At 37.8% G+C, this 26,392-nt stretch overlaps 1 protein-coding gene across 5 annotated transcripts in view; it reads right to left on the bottom strand.

The window, feature by feature from the left end:
• MYO6 (myosin VI) overlaps positions 1–26,392 on the bottom strand; it is a 112,958-nt gene that overhangs the window by 31,396 nt on the left and 55,170 nt on the right. For all 5 annotated transcript variants that reach the window (XR_014494164.1, XR_014494165.1, XM_083376975.1 and 2 more), the window contains exons 10-18: positions 26,255–26,335; positions 22,555–22,735; positions 20,563–20,707; positions 15,235–15,392; positions 13,826–13,917; positions 12,155–12,227; positions 9,812–9,939; positions 6,947–7,042; positions 4,893–5,066 (exon numbers count right to left, since the gene is read on the bottom strand). Coding sequence is in view for 3 of the 5 variants with exons in the window: in XM_083376975.1 (XP_083233101.1) it covers positions 4,893–5,066; positions 6,947–7,042; positions 9,812–9,939; positions 12,155–12,227; positions 13,826–13,917; positions 15,235–15,392; positions 20,563–20,707; positions 22,555–22,735; positions 26,255–26,335 (1,128 nt within the window). In the remaining 2 variants the exon portion in view is untranslated. The remainder of the gene's footprint in view (positions 1–4,892; positions 5,067–6,946; positions 7,043–9,811; positions 9,940–12,154; positions 12,228–13,825; positions 13,918–15,234; positions 15,393–20,562; positions 20,708–22,554; positions 22,736–26,254; positions 26,336–26,392) is intronic.

Below are 26,392 nucleotides of genomic sequence, written 5' to 3'. Positions count from 1 at the left end.
AAGCTCAGTTGGGGTCTGCCTTCAAGCAAAGATCATAAAAACACAAAATATATCTTTTTAGTGTAGGATTCTTGGTCTTTTCTGAACTTGATTGTTGTTGTTTTTTGCAGATGTTTCATTACCTAACTAGGTAATATCATCAGCACTATAAGGGAATGGGATTTGCTCTCTGTTTATATACAAGTGGCTTGCCCTGGGAGTGAGTGTTGTTGGTAGTTCCTTGATTAGGCTGTTGTTTACACTCAAGCTCAGGGACCACCAGGACCCCACAGTAACTTGTAATTTGTAATTTGTAACTCACATCCTGAGTTACAAATACTCTCTTCTATTGGTAAATCTTGCTAGGTTGGTATCTGACATAACCTGCCTTGCTGGAATATCTTCTGCCAAGCATTTGATGAGAACTGAGACAGGAGACCCTGGGCTACCAGTTGTTGATTTATAAAATGACAATTTTGGTACACTGGTTTACTTCAAATAACAGTTTTTATATCAATTCTTAATACATACACCTGTTTACTGCTGGGCCAGTGATGGAAAATCAGACGGTTAATGTAATAAATAACGGCTAAGGTTTTTTTACATGCAGAATAAGCTACCAGTATCGTAAGAATACATTCCTTATATCCACCCAACCCAGCAGAGTGGGGAGACAGGGAATGTGGGGGCTCTTCTCCAAAGGAGGCACATCTGTTGGGCCACAGAAGAAGGATCTTCTCCATGATGGCTCCCTCCCTTTGGAATATCATCCCCGTGGAGATGGCTCCCACTTTTGACACTCTTTCACAAGGCCCTAAAGACCTGGTTTTGCCATTGGGCCTAGAGAATCCAGAGTGGGATGGAGCCTATCAAGTACCTCATTTGATTGATTGCTGTTATTGGGGGAAGGGGTTTATTCTTGTATCTTGGGTTTTTATTTTCTGTAAGCTGCCCAGCGCCACTGAAAATGAGTGGGCAGCCATATAAATTGTCTAAATAAATAAATTCAATATTCAGTTCCCCACCAACAGGCAAAAACTGCAGAGTCCAGGAAAAGTTCCATAGCGGCATCCTACTTTTTTAGACTTCACCAGATTCTGCATATAAGAATCTTTTGGTTCCTAGGACAAAATACACCTCCGTCCATTACACTTCTTCCCCTCCTTATCATTTATGAAAATATTAGGAGGGGACATTTATTTTAATTGTACATAACTCATCTTAACACATTGTGCAATGTCACTGCTACAAAAATAATCAACCAAAATGACAGCCGCGTGTAAAGAATCAAGGAGAGAGTATGCTGCTTATAGAAGAAAAGCAGTGATATCATATAGCAACCTCCCTCATTAAACTTTTAAAGTCAGTACACTTAAAATATTTCTCTCCTGCTTTTGTAAACTAGAGCTGTTGTCATAGTATTCACTGGCTACAATCTTTGTATGTAACTGAAGAGCATTATTTGTTTGCTTATTTTGAGCTTGTGTTGAAACCCTATCCATTCACCTCAGAAACAGATATTCTGTCTCACGTTAGTAAATGATCCTGAACTGGCTCCTCTGACAGGGTTGTTGTGTTGGGTTAATTAATTAATTAGTTTCGTTTCACTAGGTTAAAATGCCACTTCAAATACAGAGTCTGGTGTCTTACAATCCTGCTGCCTCAAAACAGGATTAGACTTAACAAAATTGAGGAGCAATGCCTACAACAAAAATCAAAATCACTCATACAAAAGGAAGGAAGCAACCAATTTACCTCTCTCTCAAAGGGCAGGTGGAATAACCAGCAGGAATGCATTATTTGATGTAAGCCAATGGCCTCTGTTTTAAATGTTTTATATTACATCCCATTGTGTTATATTACATTATGCTAGTATGGTAGCTCTCATTCCCCACCTAGGGATAGAAGGGCCAGGTAAGAAAAGTAAGGAGATGGGGGGGAATGCAGTAATGAAAAAGTTATGAATTGCTCCCTTCTCCCAGCTGCCCTGGATTTATGCAGGAAATATAGCAATGGCAATCGCATTTATATATTGCTTCATAGTTTTTTTACAGCCCTCTCAGCAGTTTACAGAGTCAGCATATTGCCTCCAACTATTTGGGTCTTCATTTTATTGACCTCAGAAGGGTGAAAGGCTGAGCCAACCTTGAGCCAGTAAGAATCAAACTGCTGGCAGTTGGCATAATTAGCCTGCAGTATTGCATTCTAACTACTGCGCCACCACACCACAATCAAATATCCAGGCAGGCTTCAACCTGCTTTCATCTATAAGAATCTACTGTTCATGCATGCATATTCACCACTGGTCTATTTTAAGTTCAGCTAGAATATCACAAGTCCAGTTTTCTGCACATCTGCAGCATTCTAGCATATCCACCTTTATTACTTTTATAAATAACTGAAGGTGGTGAATATACCTAATACTTTTTTCCTCCTCCTATTTTCTCCATAACAACAACCCTGTGAGGTGGATTGGGATGAGAGAGAGAGTGACTGGTCCAGGGTCACTCACCTAAGGTGGGACTAGAACTCAAAGTTTCCTACTTTCTAGTCTGATGCCTTAACCACTAGACCAAACTGGCCGTCAACAAAATTTAAAACTTATTCAAAAGAGAACATAATGGAAAGACAAAATCAATATTATTTATGGTACTAAATACATAATTATTATCCTTGGAAGAAAATCAGAATCCTGCTCTAGAGCAGAAATGTTTTCTCATTCTCACCAAGCAGAATCAGCCGGCTGAAAAATAAATCTCTATCTTATTAATATTAAGGAATCCACAGAGCGACCAATTTCCCTTCAACCTTTGCTTGGCTTCTGCCTGTTTTTTTCTGTCAATCTCTGCATAGTTCTGCGCCAGCCATCTTGAGCTATAAAGACCAACTAACCTAAAATTTAACAGAAGAGAATACTTGTAGCTCAGAATTTAACTGTAGGGTCTGTGGTTCTCTCCAAAGTTGGTTGTTTAGACATTTCATTACCCAACTAGGTAATACTATCAGTGCACTGATGATGTTACCCAACTGGGTAATGAGACAACTGCAAGAAAATAATCAACCTCAGAGAGCGTTTAAGGACCACATAACAGAAAAATTGTTTGACAGAAAAAGGAAAGAGAAAAAAAAAGAAGGCCTCACACAATGCTTCCAAACCTGGACAAATTACCCAGAATTGGGTCAAAGTGGTTTTTCTTCAGGTAATGACACACAAACCCATTATGCAATCACAACAGAGACATTTAAAGTGACCTGAAGTGTTTTACCTAAATTGGAAAAAAAAGACTTTCTGATAAGCAGTTTTGGGTACTGAAGGAAAATGTTTGGGAAGCACTGGCTTCACATATCAAGAACAGAAGGCAGTCAGAAGTCAGATTTACAGCATAACAAAGGAACAAAAATTGGAAAAATATCAGACTCTTTAGTTAGTTAAGAAAAAGAAAGAAAACAAATTCCCGGTGCCCTTAAAAGCAGAGTGCTTTTCTTTTTCTTTTTTCCTTCTCGCTGCATTAGAACAACTGGTCATGTTTTGCTTTCACAGATAGCATTCGCTATTTAAATGGAACATCCCTGCAAGTTAATCAGGGCCACACAGTGTAACAGTATAGTGGAGAGGAAAGCCTTTGAACTGAACATTTTCCATTTGGCTTTGGCAAAACAATTGTTCTCCACAGCCCCTGTCATTTGTGTGATTCTACCGCTGAGGTATTTATTAACCGAGTCCTTGAGGATTGCTCATTTCTCCTGAAAACATGCAGCATAGTCATAGCAAACCTCCTAAGGAGTACAAGGCATGTGCTAACAGTCTGCTCTTTGCCTGCTAAAATTCCTACAGCACTGCTTATGCACACCTGGTACAGGTGGGCTGAATTAACACTCTGAATTTAATTCAGATCTATGGTGCAAGCTAACTTTTCCTTCCTTCAATGTCTATGGAGATTCTCAATTTATCCAGGTCGTGGTTGTCCCAAAGGTGCTTTTTCTCAAAAGGCAACTGGACTTGTGTGTGTGTGTGTGTGTGTGTGTGTGTGTGTGTGTGTGTGTGTTTCCTTTGAAAATGTTTTGCTTCTCATCCAAGAAGCTTCTTCAATTCTGGATGAGAAGTGAAACATTTTCAAAAGAAAAAACCACTTGCCTTTTGGGGGGAAAAAAGCACCTTTGGGCTTTCCTTCCTTAGCAGCAACTGAAGGCTGGACAAAAGATGTTTATGAAGTTTTTGTTTTAGTTGATAAGAATTCTATGTTAGATATAATGTTGGCAAATTTTGCTTTTACAACATGGAGGATAATGATTTCTGTAGCATAAAAATTAAGAGCATTGTTGTATTCTTAATTTAATTACTGTATATCTTAATTCTTATGTAGATAGGTTGGTGTTTTGCTTGTCTGTCTGGTTATTTCTAAGTGTGCTAGCTTTAAGCCATAGTAAAAATTGATTTGAATTGAATTTTTGATTTAAAATTATCAAGAAGAATTTTAACAGTCCCATGAGTTGCATAGAAAAGTAAGTAAGAGGACAATAAGAAAATCCAAAAAGGCACAACAAAAATAAGAGAGAACGTCATTACAAAAGATAACGTGGAAACAATTTCCTTTGTTCATTAGTCATAAAAAGATGATCAAAGAATGAAGGAAAGACAGGCATACATGAAATAACTGTTTGGGAAACTATCTAGGACTTTACAAATTGATCCAGCAAAATAGTCTAAGTACAGCTGGAATGTTCCCAAAAAAACCAAGTCTCCCCAAATCTGCAGAGTCTGTAGAAAACCTGTCACAGCATTAACATTTCCTACTATAAGGGAAAGGTCTCCAGTAGATGCTACAAAGGTAACTGGAATGAAACTGAATCCACTATCGTGTGTGGATTCCTTTTATAGGACTATTAAGGGCAGTCTTATAAAACTACCATACCTTGAATTTGTTGCCCACGCTGATAAAACTTAGTTTTCCGGCTTTTTGCTTAGTATCCTTATTGTTGTTAGTGTTGGACTCAAAAAGTTGTCGGATAAATTTATCTTTGGATTCACATATAAGGGACTCCAGAGACATATGCAAAGCATCGTTGTTTTTCTCCACAAACTGGGTCTGAGGAAAAACAGAAACATTTAAGTCATTCTGGAGACCATACAGATTCGAGCTATCTCTAGATCAGACATGTCAAACACAAGGCCCGGGGGCCGAATCCAGCCCATGAAGTGGTTTCATGTGGCCCGCGAAGCCATCCTGTAAACAGTGAGGGAACGGCCCCCACTGCCTTGGCCCTGGCCCAGAGACCCTCCTTCTGCCAGAGACCCTCAGATCTGTCCCACTCCTGCCCAGGCCCCCATAGGCACCCTTGATGCGAACGATGTAGAGCTGGCCACGCCCACCCAGTAGGCCATATGCACTGTAGCCACGCCCACCCAGTAGGCCACGCCCACCCTGGCCATACCCACCCGGCCCCCTGAGGGCAACCGCAGTGCTGATGCAGCCCTCAATGAAATTGATTTTGACACCCCTGCTCTAGATCATATATAGGAATTAAAACAAGCACATATGAAAGAGATTGGCAACAACCCATTCTCTCTAAAAGCAATGCTATAAAACCTCTGCGGTTTGTTTGGTTGTGGAAGAATAGACCAGTTCTATTTTCAAATAGCAGTTTTGGGGCAAATAAACATCAATACTATCACTCCATGGAAGACTCCTAAGCATCAACATCTCGGAAGGCCTGAACAAACCCTATGGGATTTTAATACAATTGTTAATTAGTGAGACACTTGTAATTTGTCTCAGATATAAACTGTCTTGCTTTTCGTTTTTTCTCTGTGTCACCAGTTTAAACTCTACATCTGTCAGCCAATACCTCCATCTGATGAAGTGAGCTCAGAAAAGCTTAAGCCTTATAATAAAATTTGTTACTTTTCCAAAGGGGCTGTTATTTTTTTGGCTACAATAGATTAATTTAGTTCTACTCCTACAATATTTTCAAGTATTTTTCTCCAAAATGTTACTTTTCCTAAAACAACTATATATTGAAATGGCATTGCTCACAATGAGCAAATTTATTCCTTTGATAATGAAAACCCTAGTTAAATAGTTTATATTTCTGGTGAATTATAATAAACCAAAGAAACAACTATTTGCTACCGCTCTCACACATACAGGTACTCTTTGACTTACGACCATAATAGAGCCCAAAATTTCTGTTGTTAAGTAAGATAGTTGCTAAATGAGTTTTGCCCCTCTTTACGACCATTCTTGCCAGATTTGTTCAGTGATTCACTGGAGTTGTTAAGTTAGTAATGTGGCTGTTAAGTGAATCTGCCTTCCCCATTGACTTTGCTTGTCAGGTCACAAAAGGTGATCTCATGCCCGCCCCCCGCCCCTGCCCCCCCGAATACTGCAACTATCACAAATACTTGCTAGTTGCCAAGTGTCCAAATTTTGATCACGGGGATGCTGCAACAGTCCTATGTTTGAAAAACGGTCATTTTTTTTTGTGCTGTTGTAATTTCAAACAGTCACTAAACAAATGGCTGTAAGTCGAGAACTACCTTTACTGTTATCACTTGGAGAAAGGATGGTTCTTAGGTCATCTCTCTAGTCCTGAGCAGAGACTGAAAAATGGAAGAAACAGGAGCTCTATGGTGACGATTGTGCATTTGTGGAAGGCTTCAAGACCCACACTGTTCATTTTCCTTTTGCCTTGAAAAAGAGAGTAGGAGTTCCCTTAAAAATGGATGCTTTCAAGTGACCTATTTATTTGGGAATTAATTTCCAGAGGGATCTCCTGATTGTCCTTCAGTACAGTAGTACACATTTTATGGACAGTAACTGCTGTGTAATACCAAATGCTCATTGCAAAGGGAGAACTTAACTTATTTTTAAAATATTTATAGAATATCCATAAAAATAACAAGTGGTTGATTAACACATTTCTTTTTAAAAAAAATAATTAAAAAAGAGCAACAGCATTAATTTACCGTCTCATAGCAAACTGCTCCTGCAAAATGTCTGACGATAAATCCCTCATCATCACGAATATTTCGATGAATAGCCAATTTAGATTTCCTGGGTATCTGAAGTGCAAAAGAAATATAATTTAAGATATATCCAGACGTTAACAATAATGCTGCCAGAACTCACAACAAATAAAAATGAGACAATTTTTTTTAAAAAAATCACTAAATTGTGAAGAAAATCCAGCAGCAAGATCATCCAGAGGGAATATACTAATTAAAGGGGTTTCAATTGGCTCTCAGTTAGTATTGTTAAATCACACTAGTTTAAATACATAAAAATAGAGAAAAAGGCAAAGGAATCTTAAGAGCTTTTAAAGTACATCTTAACAAACAGATCCAATCATGTGAATGAAGACAGATTTTCTAGTAACCTGATCCCTGGCAGTTTAGGCTCTAAATGTTAAAAAGACTGGCAATTGAACTGAATTTACAAAGTGGTCACTGGAATTAGTTCAAGATCAACCGTACTGCAATCTACCCAAGTCAGCAGTTTACACACACATTTTAGACCACCTATAACTTCTGTTGAGCCTTTTGAAGGCAACCCTCAGAGTACCATCTTTGCATGTGACAGTGTGCAGTAGCAGCCAAAAAAGCTAATACAATCCTGGGTTGTATAAACAGAGGCATAGAATCAAGATCACACGAAGTATTAATACCACTTTATAAAACCCTAGTAAGACCACACCTGGAATACTGCAGGCAATTTTGGTCACCGTATCACAAAAAAGATGTCGAGAGTTTGGAAAAAATTCAGAGAAGAGCAACTAAGACGATCAAAGGCCTGGTGACTAAAACATGCAAAGAACGGCTGCAGGACTTGGGTTTGGCTAGTCTAAAGAAAAGAAGAAATAGGGGAGACATGATAGCAGTGTTCCAGTATTTGAGGGGCTGCCACAAAGAAGAGGGGGTCACATTATTGTCCAAAGCACCAGAGGGCAGGACAAGAAACAATGGCTGGAAACTGATCAAAGAGAGAAGCAACCTGGAATTAAGAAGAAACTTTCTGACAGTGAAGACAATTAACCAGAGGCTGGATAGTCATTTACTGTATCTGAGATGGTATAGGTTCTCCTGCTTGAGCAAGGGGCTGGACTAGGAGACCTCCAAGGTCCCTTCTAGCTCTATACCACACATGTCAAACACAATGCCCGGGGGCCGGATCTGGCCGCGAAGTGGTTTCATGTGGCCCGCGAAGCCATACTGGAAACAGTGAGGGAACGGCCCCCACTGCCTTGGCCCTGGCCCAGAGACCCTCCTTCTGCCAGAGACCCTCAGATCTGTCCCACTCCTGCCCAGGCCCCCATAGGCACCCTTGATGCGAACGATGTAGAGCTGGCCACGCCCACCCAGTAGGCCATATGCACTCTAGCCACACCCACCCAGGAGGCCACGCCCACCCTGGTCACACCCACCCAGCCCCCTGAGGGCAACCGCAATGCTGATGCGGCCCTCAGTGAAATTGAGTTTGACACCCCTGCTCTATACTGTTCTGTTCTGTTCTATGATTCTATTGCCATCACAATTTCTATTTCCTGCCTAAAGGATCACGTTTACCTCACTTTAAAACGTATATATAGCTTCACCTAATCCACAGTAGATTTTGCAGGTAGTATTCAATGACAACATTTTTAGACATAAAGATGTAGGGCCCTTCAATGCTCAGTCCCAGCCTGTTCAAATAAATATTTACTCATTACTGATACATTGCATTTCAATCCTGCCTTTTTCTCTAGGAGCTCAGGACACCTTACATGGGACTCTCCCTTCGTTTAAAAGCCACAATAGCTCTGTGAGATAGATGGGACTGAGACAGAATGACTCAAAGTTATTCAGCAAGGTTCAACAGCTGAGGGTAGACCTGAACCCCAAACTCATCAGTCTTTAATCACTACATATTTAAATGTTCAAAGCATTTTACCTTTATATAGAGAGAAACATTCTATCCCAAATATCTCTCACTGGAAAGAGTGCCATATTGGCTCCAGACTGTATTTCTCCTTATTCTTTAGACTGATTTTTCCATTTCTTCTCCTGGGTCTCCCCCTGGAAATTTAAGGGGTTCCCCTTTGTTTTATTCCCCCCCAAACAGTAATGAGGATTGGACTGAAGAAGAGTTACTGGCCCAAACTCACCTATGGAGTTTCCATTGAGTTTCCATTGTTGAGAATGGATTTATATGTGGCTATTACCAGCCACAGTGTTTTTCAAACTTGAAACTCCAGAAGTTGAAGTCCACACCTCATAAAGCTGTCAAGTTTGAAAAACACTGATCTAAACTATTGTGTTACTCTGGTTGAAATATACCAATCTAGACTTTAATATAACACGACTGGCATCAAACTCTTGCACCACATGGGTAGGTAGAAAGGTATCTAAAGAATTTGTCACAAATATTGTTTTAGGAGCTGTGGCAATGAATGCCACGAAGTAAGTAATTTCACAACTAGGGTGGCATGGTAATCAAGTCTTCGCAAAATTCTTTATTTCAGGGACTTCGCCAAACTGAACTGACTTTCCCCTTTCACTGTCTCCCTACCATAGTCATCCTCTCTATTAGTGAAGTGTAGCCATTTGTTTTTAAAACAGGTATTTGCTTTTTGAAACATTTGCTTTTGTGTGAATGTAGGCAGACTTGTTGCACTTGTCTTTACCTCCTTAAAGAAAGCACGGTCTTTTTCTGTGTTCACAAGGGAGCCATGCAGTTCCCAGAAATGTATGCATCTGAATTAAAGGGAAGGTGATAGAATGCAATAAGGAAACAACTGATTATATAAGCTGATTTATCTGGAGATGAACCAATCTAAATTAAAAAAATAAACCTACCGATAGCCTGAAATGTTCTTTTTGTTTCTGATGCACCACAGAAGCAAAATGTTGATCACTTGGCTGCGGAAGACGATTTTCTTCATCCAAAATATCAAGGATTCCTATCAACTTTCCTTCAATCAAATCTGTTTGAATGATAAAAAGAACAATATGCAATGATAAAGAAAATACTTGCATGTGTCCTGTTGATGTTGTACTTTCTATACTTTCTATGTCCCATAAAAATCTTAGCCTCGCAAAAGAGGTGCAGACGACTATCTAACATTAAATTACTTAAAATGCAAATTATTATTTGCAAATTATTAAACAAAATTCTCAACTAAAATAATATACTTTTAAGATTTAATACCCATGTCTCTAATGTTATTCAAAGGTACTTACATAGATGCATCAAAAGAACAAAAAAAAACCTATGATAACATGAAATACAGAAACGCTTTATATAATGTAAACATTTTATGAATTTACTGGAATAGTAGTGATCAAGAAATACATTAGTACTGACAGCAAGAAGGTTCTTGATGTACTTCTGTAAGTTGAACAATTAAAATTAACAATAAAACATCATCAACCCCTCCTACCCCTGCACACACAGAGAGACACTTTGTGACTGGGGCAATATATACAGTATATTCATATGCACAATACCCTGAAAAAAGGACTTACTAAACTCCTTGGTCCAATGCTCAGAAAAAAAAGCCAAGCATTAATTCCCTAAGTCCTCGTGTACCTCCAAAGGAATTCAAGGTGTTAGTGGTCATCTATAAAGCTCTTTCTAGCATGGGGCCAGATTGTCTGTTAAGATTGCTTCTCTTTGGTTGCTATCTGTCTCACCAGGTCCAGTAAGAGGGACATCCTCTAAGTCTCCTCAAGTAAAGAATGGATGTAGGAAGAGGGCTTTTCTGTCACAGTACCTGTCCTCAGGCATACCCCAAAATAATATGAGATTGGCTGACCCTACCAGCTTTTCACAAAGCACTGAAAAACCAAAAGTGCTCCAGCATATTGAGCAGTTAGTAGATTAGGTGACCTATGAAATGTTCTTCTGAAAATTTTCTTGATTGACTCTCGGCGTCTTTTAGATTTTTTTATAATGTTTTGTTGACATGGCTTTTTCCCCCCTTTTTAATGTTTTTTTATTTATTTATTTATTTATTTATTTATTTATTTATTTATTTATTTATTTATTTATTTATTTTTGGGACTTATATGCCGCCCTATCTCCCGAAGGACTCAGGGCGGCTTACAACAATAAAAAAATAATACAAAAATTAAAAAAGAATTAAATAACAGCCCCAAAATAAATTAACTACAGTTAAAAATTAAAACATATTTAAAAACCCATCATCAATCCAGGTCAGCCTGATGGAAGAGAAAAGTTTTGAGGTCGCGGCGAAAGGACCGGAGGTCCGGGGCCATCCAAAGCTCAAGGGGAAGTTGATTCCAGAGGGCTGGTGCTCCCACAGAGAAGGCCCTCCCCTTGTGGGTCGCCAGCCGACATTGTTTTGTTAGCTCTCCAGGTCCATATCTGCAAGATGGGTGGCCATATAATGTATGGCTATATAAATGTATTTAATTATTAAATATATGAAAAATAATGCATTACAGAAGACTATCAGGGAGATGGACATCCAAAGCTCAAACAGATCTTCTGTTCCACTGGGCAGGCACAGAAAGGGAGAAGGCACACTTTTCAGATCCCACTAAATAACACCATTCTTGATCTTGACTTTGCCATAAAATGTATATTTTGGAGGTCTGAGAGAAGAACCACGAGAAATACAGCTGGGGCTGCAGGTAGAAAGTCATAAAAAGTAACCTTCTTTCTGCCTTTGACCTGAAAGAGCTTTGAGTTAACAAAGCAGGAACCTTCACTCCTTCTTCATGGAAACATGACTTTTAAGCCTGTGAAATTATGACTTGTTTAATACACTCTAAAGTGAACTCTCTACTATTGAGGTGAATGGCCCAGGCTAATCTACTAACTGCAGGCTGTGGCCTGATGGACCCAATCCATTTTAGTGGGAAGACTCAAGTTGAAACATTAAAATGTTTCCATCCAACTTAAAAAATACTTTTTTACGGTTTCTCTTACCCAACCATTCTAGCCACAAAATATAGACTTTTTGCTACATCCAGAACATATAATTTACAGTATTTTTTTTCAAAGTAATTTAACCTGGGGGTAGGTAGTGTTTCCCCAAGTCATTGTTCCTAATTGCTTTAAAGAATAAGAAAAAAAAACAAACAAACTAGATGTAGCTCTGCATAGTTTTAACAGAAGCCATAATCAATAAAACCTTTGTATATAAACATTATGCCAGTACTCAACTTACATACCTATACAGTCCTGGTTATCCACATAATGTACTTCATTAACACCTAAACCTTCTTTTTGATAAAGTTCTTGTTCCTGTAAGAGAAACAGAATTATAATAGCTTGTCTGATCGTGGCACCTACAATGGGATTAAGCACCCAAGCCCATGATGTCAGATTCTGTTAATGGCACTGCTGTTCTTCTGACTCAATGTGACTTATTTCCAATGAAGCTGATTCCACTCAAAAAGAACTTGTCATTCCAAAGCTGTAATGAGCAGTTTTACTGTGGTAAGCAATTTGACATTAGGAACATAAAACTCCAAAACTGAAATAGCTGGAACTTATTTTGAAAAACTCCAGCTTATTTTTTTTAATCCATATCTGTAACAAAGAAAGTCTGAAGTTCTTTTTCTATTTTTCTAACTTTTTCTTTTGGCACCTCTATCTTATCTCTTTCTTGGTCTTTTTTATTTTTCATATCTTTTCCCTTCAGACTTTTTTCATTTTCATATCTTTTTTTCATTTTCATATCTTTTTTCTTTTTCATATCTTTTTTCTTCACACTTTTTTAATCTTGTGTTTTTGAAAATCAATGAAGTTATTTTTTTTAAAAAAAAGCCCTCAAGCTTTTTATAAAGCCATGAATATCCCTGTCTAACATGTTTATTTTTTTCTGGACATTTAGGATCATGAACACTCTGCCTTCATCTGATTGATAGAGGTATGAATAAAGTTGATTCTTTTGAATGTTAATGGTATAATGAATAGCAACACAGCATTCCCTGTTGTAGTGTATACTAGAATATTGTCACTTTCAAGTTCTCAAGGACTTTGCAAGCATTCCACATGTGCTCTAAATGCCACTAGATAATAATGACACCAACTTAGACATAAATCCTCAACAAGTGTTCACATAAGAGTTTTCAAGTCACCACATAAGAAGAAAAAGAATGCTGCAAGTTCTGTGCTGTAAAAGACTGAAACCAGAATCAGTGATTTCCAGGCTAAAGATGGGCATTATGTAAACACACAACAGCCACTTGTCTTCAAAGCCACCCAGAATATTAGGCTTTGCCAAGTATCCATAAATTAGGGAAGGAAGAAGCCAGGAGTTTTAATCCCAAGGCTCTAAAAGTCATTTTTATCTTCTCATTGCCAGGGAGAAGTCAATTACTTGGGGGTACTTGGGTTTTTTATTGGTTTGTTTTAGTATTCTGGTTTTAACTTGGGCATTAATTTAATTATTTTTTAATGTTTGTATTGGTGTTTATATTTATGCCCTGTGAACCGCCCTGAGTCCCTTTGGGAGAAGGGCGGTATAAAAATCTCAATAAATTAAATTAAATTAAATTAAATTACAGCGTATGTCTTTGTCTACAATAAAGATTCTACTCTAGCCAAACTGGACCTCTGAATGTTCTGTCTAGCTGAAAAGTCAAGCTAAGCTGTGAGTGTCATAAGATGTGGCATGTGTTTTAGTGTTAAGTCCTGGATAGAGCAGCGTGCCATGTGGGATTATTTTGGAGATGACTGAGTTCTGTGAGATTCAGTGAAATAGCTCCTAACAATGCTGTAGGTAATATTTTCTAACTCTTCTCATGTGAAGCTGACCAAGATTAAGAGAAAAATCAACACATAATTAGAGCAGCATATTCCTGAACCTCCTGATTGCTTGGCATGTTCTACATTACCTCTTTGAGGATCCTTTCATTAAAGAACTGCTGTAGCTTCTCATTACAGTAATTAATGCAAAACTGTTCAAAGCTGTTGTGTTCAAAATATTCTGCAAAACAAAATGGTGGACAGCTTTAGAAGTATCATCTCATGCTCCATTACAGCACAGCATTCCACCATCAGGCCTTCTACATCGAGGTGGGCAGAAGGTGGATCTAGAAGCACTGGTAGATCTCTCAATTTGCTGCAGGTCAAGAAGGATTTCTGACAGCCAGTAGTTTAAATAATAGCAACTCTTTATTATATCACACATGAAGCAAAGAGAGCTTTGGCTAACCTGGACTGGATTTTTTTTCTTGAAAAAATTACCCCCGTTTAGCAATCTGGTACATTCCAACTTTTTTTTTAAAGAATAGATTTGCAAGTCTGAAACCAGCTGGCATCTGCTTTACACAGTAGTAGCTGCTGCTACTACTACATAGGGTATATTGCATCCTGTCAGCTGGCAATGCTTGAAATTGCAAAACCAAGAGATTTGGAGGATACTAGAATAAGGAAAGCTAATCAAGAATGAAATCTCTCTCTAGCAAACATGAAATTATGTGCAGCTAGAATTCGGGGAATTAAATGAAGAGTACTCTTCCCCATTTTCATATATTTGCTGGGGGGAAAGCCTTAATGAGAAGCATAAATGAATGGATTCTTTATTAGAGCTGTTGGCTGATACCTTGAAACTCTATAAGGCTTAACATGTCCAGACAATAAGCAACACATAAGAAAACAAAAATAGGTATACGTACATAAGCATTTCCCTGCTGGATCAGACTCCTTGCCTATCTAGTTCAGCAGTTTATTCTCACAGTGGCTGTTACTAGGAGGCTGTTGGCTACAGCTATCGAGAGAACTAGGCTGGCTATTTTGCTGGCCATATTGAGTCAAGTACACTCCTTTTAAAAACAGTTTTTTAAAAAATGGGTTTAAGAAAAGATCTCTAAAATATCTAGGCATTTCCAAACTGCCACGTTATTTGGCTGTCTACGAAGTGCACTTCAGACACACATTTTAAGTCAAATCATTCTGTAACTAATTTCAATTCATTATTATTTTTATTACTATTAGATTAGTATCCCACCATTATTTGTAGAACTCAAGGTACTGTACATAATGCTCCTCTCTCCCACTGACAGCACAACTACAACCCTATGTGGACGGCTGGGCTGAGAGAGAATGACAGGCCCAAAGTCACCCAGACGCCTAAAGGGAGGACTAGAACTCAGGGTCTTCTGATTTCGAATCCAGCACTAATATTTTAATTGCTACCTACAATTGGCTCTCAGATTGTGTCATTCCATGTCCAGGATTTCTTGTAAGAAATGGTAAACATGAAAAACACACAGTCTGAATAGTTAAAAGGTAAAACACTTACCAAAACCTGCAATATCCAGAACACCAATGAAAAAAGACGATGTCTCAAATGGGAAACATTGATTTACCCTGTTTACCACATGGTCAAAGAGGTGACTATAGACAGTTTTTGCCAAAGCATCACGTGCATTATTTGCTTGTTCTACTTTTAATGGAACCCTGGAGGGGAAAAAAAGTATTATAATTACTATCAATTCGCTCCATATTTGTGGGGGAAAAGAAGGCAGATTACAATAATAGGGTCAAAATTTAAATAAACTTAATATTTAATAGAAATAGCATTCAACATAACTATGTGGGATTCCAGCAATCAAAGCTTTGGCAGGTGATAAACTTCCTCCTAAACACTACAAGAAAAACAGTGAAACTCCAAGGGAAGAATTACATAAGAAGCTAATGGAAGGTCTTGTCTTTGTTAGACACCAATCTAAGAAACCTTAGCAATAGGTCAGAGAGCAGCAAAATTACCATATTAGTCAACCCAGTTCCTGATGAAGTTATATAATAAGGAAATAGACTAAAAGATACCAAACTGAAATGGTATACGATTTCCTGCCTGGGAAGCGGGTTGGACTAGAAAACCTCCAAGGTCCCTTCTAACTTTGTTATTCTGTTATTCTGTTCAGCAGTTGCAAATGAACAGTGGAAAAATATGGCTATTATCAGGGGTGTCAAACTCAATTTCATTGAGGGCCGCATCAGCTTTGCGGTTGCCCTCAGGGGGCCGGGTGGGTATGGCCTGGGTGGGCGTGGCCTACTGGGTGGGCGTGGCTAGAGTGCGTATGGCCTACTGGGTGGGCGTGGCCAGCTCTACATCGTTGGCATCAAGGGTGCCTATGGGGGCCTGGGCAGGAGTGGGACATATCTGAAGGTCTCTGGCAGAAGGAGGGTCTCTGGGCCAGGGCCAAGGCAGCGAGGGCCGTTCCCTCACTGTTTCCAGGACGGTTTCGCGGGCCACATGAAACCACTTCGCGGGCCGGATCCGGCCCCCGGGCCTTGTGTTTGACATGTCTGCTATTATCATAAGAACTGGGGTACAAGTTTATGTAAATTGTACTTTCTCATATATCCAGACTCTGTATTGTGGGAATGTTTATATATACGGAGGTGGAAGAGTGGAGAGAGAGAAAAGACTTTTCATACAACTTATCAAGGCCTCCTCAGAGGGAAGAAACTTTTTTTGAAGTCACTCATTTTATTTCTAGGTTCCCTGGAAATGTGGAGAGACTAAATCAAATAAATTCATTCTTTTTTATGAAAAACTAAAAAAATAGCAAAGAATGATGTGTTAGTCACTGCTATATCTCCTAGCATTAGCATTGTTCTTCAGTAATAATGGTACTGATTTTCTTCTGCAATGCTGATTTTGCTGATTTTTCTGCAGTGTTGAAATAGTATTTCAGTGCCGTTTATTTAAAAGTGCTATTTATTTTCATTTATTTTTTCTACACCACTTTTTTTTTAAAAAAATCCACTCCTGTGAAACCAATCATATAAGATAAAATGTGGCCTTTTAAAGAAAAAAAAAAGTCTTTAAAATAAACCAGATGGATGCAATAGCATGCGACATTAAGACATCATTGACAAGACAGAAATTTTGGGACACATAATCCGACAAGGATTTCAGTTCACATCTGACAGAGGAGTGAAAGGTTGCATGGAGAGAAAAAGACGGAACCAGCAACATTGGAACAACATGAAAAAAAGTAGAAGAAAAGCTTGTGCTGAAACACTGAATCCAGAGAAGCAACTCGAAAGGAGAAGAAGAAAAAGCTAGAAAGATACACCGTCCCAAAAGAATGTTGTTGAGGACTGAGGTAAATGTTTCCTAGATAATGTTTTCCAAAGGACCTCGAAAGGCTTCCAGGAGACCCGTAAAAGATTACTGCTAGAAATCAGTTCACTGGTATTTTCTGTTCTAACGGGATGCTGAGCCCAGACTCATTTTTTTCATTACAGTAGCCGTCGACTTCGTTTAGTGACCATTTGAAGTTACAATGGTAGTGAAAAATGTGACTTACAACAGGTCCTCACACTTATGATCATTGCAGTGTCCCTACGGTCACCAGATCAAAATCCAGTTGTTTGGCAATTGACTGAGAAAGTCACAAATGTTGATCATGTGATGGATGCCAGGCCATTGCAACAATCATGCCATTTATTTAAAATTGCCATTTAATTTCAGGGTCATTTATTTATTTTTTACTATTATTTTCAGTGCCTCTTATTTTTTAGAAGTCAACTGCCAACGAGCAAAGTCAGTGAGGGAAGCCAGCTTCGGTTAACAACCATGTGACTCACTTAATGACCACAGTGATTCTTTGAACAACCGCAGCGAAGAAAAAAATGTTGTAAAATTGGATGTGACTCAATCAACAACCACCTCGTTTTGCGATGGAAGTTCTGTTCCCAATTGTGGGCATAAGTCAAGGACTATCTGTATACAGCAATTAAGGTTTGAATGTGTGGCTATGCCAATGAGGGCAAATGAGGTTACATCAGTGCCTGTTCAGATAACATTCTTTCTGTCTGAATTAGCCTCACTGGGGCCATGTGCTAAAGTCACTATCTACTTTGGTGAGTAGGATCTCTGAGGGAAAAGGTAACACCCAATTAGGGCAGGCAATTAGGTTCAGAAAAGGCATTGCTGCTACCTAAATCCTAGGAACTAAACAAGCTCCAATCTGTGCTGTGGAGTTACTTTCTTCCACTCCGCAACAGCTGACTACGAAAAAGGGGTCAATACCCCTGAAACATTAACCATGAGGGAAAAATACACTTAGGTGAGAGCATATTTGGCTCAGCCTTACTTTTAGGACATGTATGCCCTAAACCAGCTTTGCCCTTCGTTACTCAAAAACCACTTATCAAAAAGTCCTTTATAACCAACGTAGGTAAAACAAGTCAACTTAAATATCCCTGTTGTAATTAGGTAATAGGTTCCCGTATCGTTAACCAAAGAAAAACCACTTTTAACAAATTTTGGGTAATGCACCAAAAAGTAAAAGAATCCAGCAACTTGTTTTTCACTGCCCTTCCCTGCTTTCAGGACGGCAGCCTGAACTGTTTCAGTCACCTTAAGCCCTGCTTACTGAAAACCACAATCCTATTTGAACTGATGCGCTGACAAGAGTCTGAGGAAAGCTGCAGTGTGCTGTTCTCTGAGTCAGCGCAGAAAAAGAAGTGTAGAAGGCTTGTAGGGCAACTGCCACCATTAAGAGCCAAAGGCAGCCTGTCTTCTCTAATTTGATTAATTCATTTAAGGCGAACTTACTTATTATGAAAGAGTAACGTGATCTGATGGACCCCATGCTCCCTCCCTATTACTGGAAGTAAGAGATCAAGGAAGTGAAACCTCTCCTTACTAGAAAATGGCTACAACTGCATTTCACTAGAGTACAAACAGCTTTAATGCATAATCTCTTGATTTATCTTATGGTAATTGGCATTGACAGAATCTTAACTTAAAAATAGAGAGAAGGTTCTTTTCTATACTCCTCCTGGGGCATTTAGAAGCTCAGCACTGTAATCCTCAAAGTTCATGTCAATGGCCAATCTTTTAAATATGGCATTTGACTCACTTTAATTTTACATTAAATAGTAGATAAAATTTAAAACAGAAGAAATAATTAAGTAGCTAAAAAACAGAAGTTAACGGATACGTGCAGTTTAGCAGCAACTATAGATATTTGTTCTACAAATAATTACAAAATGTAGAAAGTGAATGCAACCACTCAATTGACTGTTTGTACACTGTTTAAAGAGGAAAAAAACCTATTCTTAATATAATATGGGAATCTTAAAATGTTTAGCAGTATGTAGGTTCAATTCCGTTTCAGTACCATTGTTTCCAACCTGAAAAGATTTTAAACTCTGGGCTGTTTTGAAAAAAGCAAAACAAAAAAAAAAATCTTAGCATGAGGTAAATACAACAGAAATTTCTGTTTTGTGTTTACTGACATGTATAATAAAGCATAATTATGGATCTCTCCTTATGGGACGTGCAATTTAGAGAAAGGAAAGGCCTACTCATGCGACTTATAGTTATTTCTCCTAGGCCTTGAAATTCACTTTTACAGGTTTGTTAACAAAGACTGGTAGCTAAAGATATACATGGATATAGATATACATATTAAGAAATATGGACACTTCTAAGGTCACTGGTCACTGCTAAAAGAACACAGCACTGGGGAGGTACATTCACTCCTGATTCTGACATACATTCTGTCAATATTTGGATCGTTCTGCTGGCCTATTTCTTCCTCATTATGGGTGGAATTCTGTAAGATGTTTCTATGAGTGAAACAGACACAAGATAATTCTTGCTCCTTCTTGCAGCCCCTCTTCCTTCCCAACATTTTCTCGCAAAGAAAAGTCTGGTTTTGTAAATATGGATCCCATTTTGGTATTCTATATATGACAAAAGGGCAGCCCATTGGTTCTGTGTAGCTTTCAGCTACTTCTTTTTTCCCCCCTTTTTTTTGTTTCTTTTCTATTTCTCCTTTACTTTCCTTTGATTTTTTCCTCTTTATTTTCTTTTTCTTACTTTGCATTACTTTGTATTCATTTTTAATTTTCTTCTTAAAAATCTTCAATTATACAAACAAAAGTTAGAAAGAGATAAGTTATGGGAGACAGCTGATATTGTTTTATAGCAAGAGGTAATACAGTAGAACATGAAAATCAAAATATGAAATCTGGAAGATGCATTGAAAAACCATCAGCCAAATTTGGTATGCTTAAAGGGATAAAAAGCTGTCTCATAATAAGATGAAGTCCTTCCCTGTGGTCCATTAAGGGTGGTCCACCATTCAGGAAGCATGACAGCAACATAACTCTGTAGGTTATTTGCATGTTTACAAGTTATTTGCAAAAACACTTCAAGGGGCCATGAGACTATTCTTAACATAAACTTCACATTTGTTCTTTGCTTTTAAACTAATATTGCAACATAGATAGGGATTCAAGCTGAGCTGAGCCCCGTTGTAAGGCATTTTCACTTCTACTAATACTTGACAGTTGAGTATTAACAGGTAAAAGAAATCCTTACTGCTATTATGCAAAATACATTTTCCCTCACACGCTGGGATGAAAGGAAACATTTTACATAACGACAGATATTATATTACTTTAAGAAAAACACTAATTTACCTTAAAGCAGAAACGGGGCAGGGGAAGGGAGGGCTTGCTCTTCTTTTATACCCTAAATAATTCCAAAACAGCTCAAACAAGATATTTTAGAGTTGATACTTACAACTTTAGGTACAAGTCATAGTAAAACCTGGTGAGGACAGCAAGAAATATTTGCTTGTTCTCTCTTGCAACTTACTTGATAACCGTCCCTTTGGTGCCCCCTGCTGTTGTCAGCATAACTCTGGTGGTTAAACTAACACGGAGATCATCCACGTCCAAGCCAAGTAGCTTAGCACAATATTCCAGAGACTGGGCAGATTTATTTTTCAGTGTACATCCACCTGATAAAAAAAAGTAAAAAAGGTTTACTAATATGGGTATGTATGTATGTATGAATGTATCTCTCTCTCTCTCTCTCTCTCTCTCTCTCTCTCTCTCTCTCTCTCTCTCTCTCTGTGTGTGTGTGTGTGTGTGTTCCATATATATATGGTACAAGCTATTTAGAAAAGCACGAACAAAACTAACACCAATTTCTAGACAGATTTTATCGACAATCATTTATTAAATTGTCTGAACGCTCCAACTGTTAAGAAATTATACAGAATTAATGGATACCTTCAACACTGGCATTCAAGCCAATGAAAAAAAAAACATGCCCAGCATCCATTATGTTATATATAGTAGGACTTTCTGCAAAGGAAAATGAAAGGTGGTAACACCAAGGAAAAGTTGTTAAGTGTTTTGTGGTACAGTTCCTAGCACTGTCCATTAAAAAAGGAGGAAGTAATAAGAAAAACCTCTGCCCAAAATATCAGAATCCACATATAAACTGTATTAAAAAAAACTTCCCAAGAAGAGCAGGGTATAATGTAAATTCAATTTAAAAGCATTTCTGTGCACAAGCGGTCATGATAATTTTATATCTCCTCAGTGTTATCTATTCCTGTTCCTCTTAAACAGCAGAATACATATTTTAAAAATCAGGAGTGGTTTCAAATAAGTAATCAATGTACACTTGATATATGATATTCATTGATCTTCTTTGGATACCACTGTGTTTCTTTCTATTTGTACATCTTACAAACATATTTTCACTTTGGCCTGCCACATTGTCAAAATACCTCTCTAATTCCCTTCGTTTCAATATTCACTCAGCATTTAGGGGACTAGGGAATTAGGGGACTGGAGGCTAAAACATATAAGGAATGGTTGCTGGAATTGGGTATGTCTAGTTTAATGAAGAGAAGGATGAGGGGGGGACATGATAGCAGTGTTCCAATATCTCAGGGGCTGCCACAAAGAAGAGGGAGTCAAGCTATTCTCCAAAGCACCTGAAAGCAGGACAAGAAACAACGGATGGAAACTAATCAAGGAGAGAAGCAACCTGGAACTAAGGAGAAACTTCCTGACAGTTAGAACAATTAACCAGTGGAACAACCTGCCTCCAGAAGTGGTGAATGCTCCAACACTGGAAGTTTTTAAGAAGAGACTGGACAGCCATTTGTCTGAAATGGTATAGGGTTTCCTGCCTGAGCAGGCGGTTGGACTAGATGACCTCCAAGGTCCCTTCCAACATTGTTGTTGTTATTATTATTTTAAATTATGTGTTTGGAGTAAAACAGTAAGGAGTAAAACAAGCCATAGAGATACAATTTAGAGACCATTATTTCCTAAACCAACAGTGTATCTTACATGTAATACATGGGTTTCATATGATGTTGAGGACTCAAGTGCATTATTTCCTATGTTTACTTACTATATTCTTATTCTTAAGATATAGCATACCTTACTAGATTCTTATAAATGTTATATGTAAGTATGTATTACAATTACTTTACAATTATATTATGTGTTGCTTCTTAATTTCTTCTATAGTAATCACACAGGAATTTGCTCTTGATACATTACAGTATCTGTAATTTTACTTGTCTTAATTTCTCCAAGCAATTAAAAAATAGTTTTGGCCCTTTTAATTACATATACTTTTTCCCAGCTTAGGAGAAAGAACTAGCAGAGAATTAGCATGTCTTATTGCAAATAGTTTTAAAAATTATTTTCAATCTTTGCTAGGAAATAAACTTTCAATTTCAGAATTAAGTGGCAACGATTTCTACTTTCAGCACTGCTCTTTCAGTGAAATGCAAATAATGATTGATCATGTGCCATCAAATCAGCAAAACAGTCTAACCAGATGTGCTGCCAGCTTCTTCAAAATCAATATTCCCCAGATGTAAAACACCAGCAACCACTCGGAAGAGGTCCAGCTTCTCTTCATCATTAAGCCCAATCTTCTTCATGGCGGTGCACATTCTGGTAAAATCTCCATGGTCATCTAGCAGAGGGTCCTTCAAGGAACCTGATTTTTGGTACTAAAAACAAGAGTTGTACTAAGTAAATGCAAAGGGACAAGGAATTATACTTCTGTTGATTTATAGAGAGCCAAAATAAACAGAAGAGGATACGAAGAAGAACGGAATTTTAAGTTCTGCTTAAAATCTCAGGATTTTTAGACAAGATGGGGAAGCTATCGAGAAATAAAAACAACAGCGAGATCTGGGATGAATGAAAAAAGGCACTGTGGGGAACAAAATGTGTCCCAAATTTAGCAAGAAGGAGTCATCACAGAAGAGTCTACTGTACTGTAACAGGAGGGCAGGAACATGACATAATGCAAAATTGGGGATCTGGGGATCTGCAAATTCATCCCAGATCGCCTTGTTTGTTTGTTTTTTGTTTGTTTTGTTTCTGGATAGAGCCCCCATCTTGTCTAAAAATCCTGAGATTTTAAGAAGAATTTAAAATTTCTGTTCTTCATATCCTGTTTGTTTTGGCTCGCTTTTACTTCATAAAAATACAACTGAATCTGTTTGCATACGTAATATATCCCCAGTCTAAGTGCTTTGGGTCACAGCTGCAGGATATAGCTCCTCAAGCCTGCATATAAAGTATTCCGAACAATTGTTACTTACACAATAAATAAATGAATTGATTGGAACATAGAAAGCTTTACCTAGCTCATCTCTTCCACTGGCTGACAGAGAAATATACTTTTCCTACAGGAGGTTTTGCATATAAATTGAGTGGTGGGTTTTTGATGCTCTGGCTCCATTAAAGCATCATTTTGGAGGGAAAACCCTTTACCTGAGGCCAGGAATGGATACCTCGAATGAAATGTGAGATCACAACATTTGAAAGATGACAGTAAATAATGATCCTTGGAAACAGAACCAAGCATTCATTTCAGCACGATGGCATTGTTTTACCAAAGTGTATATTTTATAAACATGCCAACAGTTTTGAATATTTATCTTTTCAATTTCAAACAGAGCACATTACTATCAACTCGAGGCTCTAAAGATTCTAACTAAAAAAACAAAACTAATACATGCACAGAGAGAGCATGCTCAAAATAATTGTTCATCTTAAAGAGTATGGAGAAAAGCCCATGAAATCCCAAACAAAACTGTTCTAGGAATCTGAAGGGGGAAAAAGACTAACATGCATCTATTAAACTCACACCACACAATAATTAAAATCCCAGATTATACAAAGTGATCACCTCATTTTCCTGACAGGAAAGGACAAAAACAATGCAAACATTAATTGACTATTTTTATTATTTTAATGAAACATGAATCAAAGGGGAAATAAATAATATAATTCTCTCAGATTAATAATAGTAAGGTTAGGACAGCTGACATTACTGGAAATCAATTATAATTATTCTCTTCACCTCTATAATACTACCTAGAACTCTTCCCTTCCCCAATCATAATGCCATCCAAATCTTCTGAGATACAAAGAGGGAGAAGAACAGAAAGAGGAATTACACAATTCTACCTATCTACCAAAAAGATATTGTGGCCAATTGGCACAACAATTTTATCAAATTGAGGTTTTTACTGTCATGCAGGTGTTCCTTTCACTTGGGGACCAAATCAATTATACAAAAGATGTATTTTTCATTCACCAAGCTGAGGCTGGCTTAGCTTTTCAGATGACAAACCCATGTTATATAGATTCTTCTCTGTGGACAATAGTATGAAAAAATTCAGTCAAGATCCTGTTTATTGGTTCTCCCTGTCCTGCTGTACCCATAACTGATGTTAATTTGACCATCTTGAGTACAAAATGCTTGTTCAAATAAACTCTTAGTTAAATGGTATAGACTAGAGCTATTGCTTTACTATCTTTATTTATTTTATTTTATTTTTATTTTATTAGACTTATATACTGCCCTTCTCCTGTGGCACTCAGGGTGGTTCACAAGGTTTTTTTAAAAAACAATACAACAAATTACAAAAATTAAAAATAATTAAAATGATTACATTAACCTTGAAATAAAATCCCAATTACAATTAAAATACAATTAAAACCCCAGTTAATACTCTCAGTCCAGGCCAGAAAACTCGAAGAGCCAGGTCTTCAGGTCCCGGCGGAATGAGCGAAGGTCAGTTATGACTAAGATAGGAAGCAGACATTTGCAAAATGGTCTTTGATTGAAGTAGAATTTGAATAGATATTATTAGCTACTTGGTAATTTTAAACCTCTAAGACATATTTGCTTTTTCTTTATTTTTCCTTGTTTACTAAGCATAATCCAATTCAGATCAAAACCACTATGAATGTGGACAGCAGGAATTTAATAACAAAAACAAACACACACATGCCTAAATTTGGAGGAAGACTATACACAGTGCTCTAGATCCAGAATGGATACTGTGCTTTTATTCTAGATCTGAAAGTAGAAGGACAGATACATAAGATCTTGAATTAGCCTCTGATTTTTTTATTTTTTTTAATTCTCTTTTTTGACGTCTTTCTTTTTTATTTTACCTTTTGTACTTTCCTTGTTAAAATTGCTTTGTTTTTTTCATTTTTGTTAGCGTGTATGTGTGAGAGAGAGAGAGAGTGAGAGAGAGAGTGTGAGAGAGAGACAGAGACAGAGACACAGACAGACAGAGACACAGACACAGACAGAGACACAGAGTGAAGGAAGACAAAATAGCTGCTTGGGGACAATCCCTATCTGAACTGAAATGTGTGTTTCAGACATTTTGGTTTAAGAGTTGCTCTGTTTTCTTCTGTATACAAACAAAAAAAAATATCAATCATTCTGGGCACACATGTTCAGATTGGGAAGAAGGAGGAGGGAAGAATGGAAAAAAGAGATGCTTCTTTGGTTACAGAATAGGTGGAAATTCCTCAGCATCCATGGCTGAAGAAGGGAAGAAAAGATTGGGAGTGGAGTGGGGGTGATATTCCACTCTGAGCCATCCGTAGGGGCAGGTGATTGGAGGGGAGAGAGAGATGGAAGGCAAGATCCTGGAAAAGCAGCTTTGCCTTAATTGCCCTGTGAGCTCTCCATATTTTGTTTCAACTGAAAACCAAAACATCTCATATGTCCTTATTTCTTCCAGAGTATGACTGATCCCAAACAGTTCAGCAGAACTTTTGGACTACAATGTTTTGTTTCAGGTCACAATGAAAACATTTTCCGTTTTGTCTGTATGTCACTCGCTGTGCAATGAAGGAAAAATTCAATGGGATTTTTAATTATGATTCTGTTTTTTAAAAAAAAAGATACAGAGGCCAATTTTGGCTACAATTTCCACACATGGACAAAATCCCACAAATCAATCCAGCTAAATATTCATCAAGTTCAAATTGTTAAGAAGAGGATCTGAAACACTTCTTCACAATAGCAGTGGATATCTGTACAAATCCACCCTATTAACTGACCGTGGGTGATAGTTTTGACACAGAGCCAGTCTCCTGTTGCCAGCACTGAGCATTTAGCACTTGAAAAAAGTTGTACAACAAGATATTGCCAGCAAATATGAAGTTCCATATTTGAATCTAAGAAACATTTGAAATAGGTATCTTACCTCAGGACTTTTGCGATTCTGTAAAATCTGCTTATCAGTTTCTTTAGTAGCAAAGTAGCGAGTGCAGCCACGATTTAAATACTGTTTTAAGACAAAAGAAAAATATACCAGTCAAACCAAAACCTCAACAGGTTATGT

This window comes from Vipera ursinii, assembly GCF_947247035.1.
Source record: "Vipera ursinii genome assembly, chromosome: 1".
In the NCBI taxonomy this organism is placed as follows: domain Eukaryota; kingdom Metazoa; phylum Chordata; class Lepidosauria; order Squamata; family Viperidae; genus Vipera; species Vipera ursinii.
Note: the sequence above shows the minus strand (reverse complement) of the source record. Positions and strands in the feature narration are given on the sequence as shown.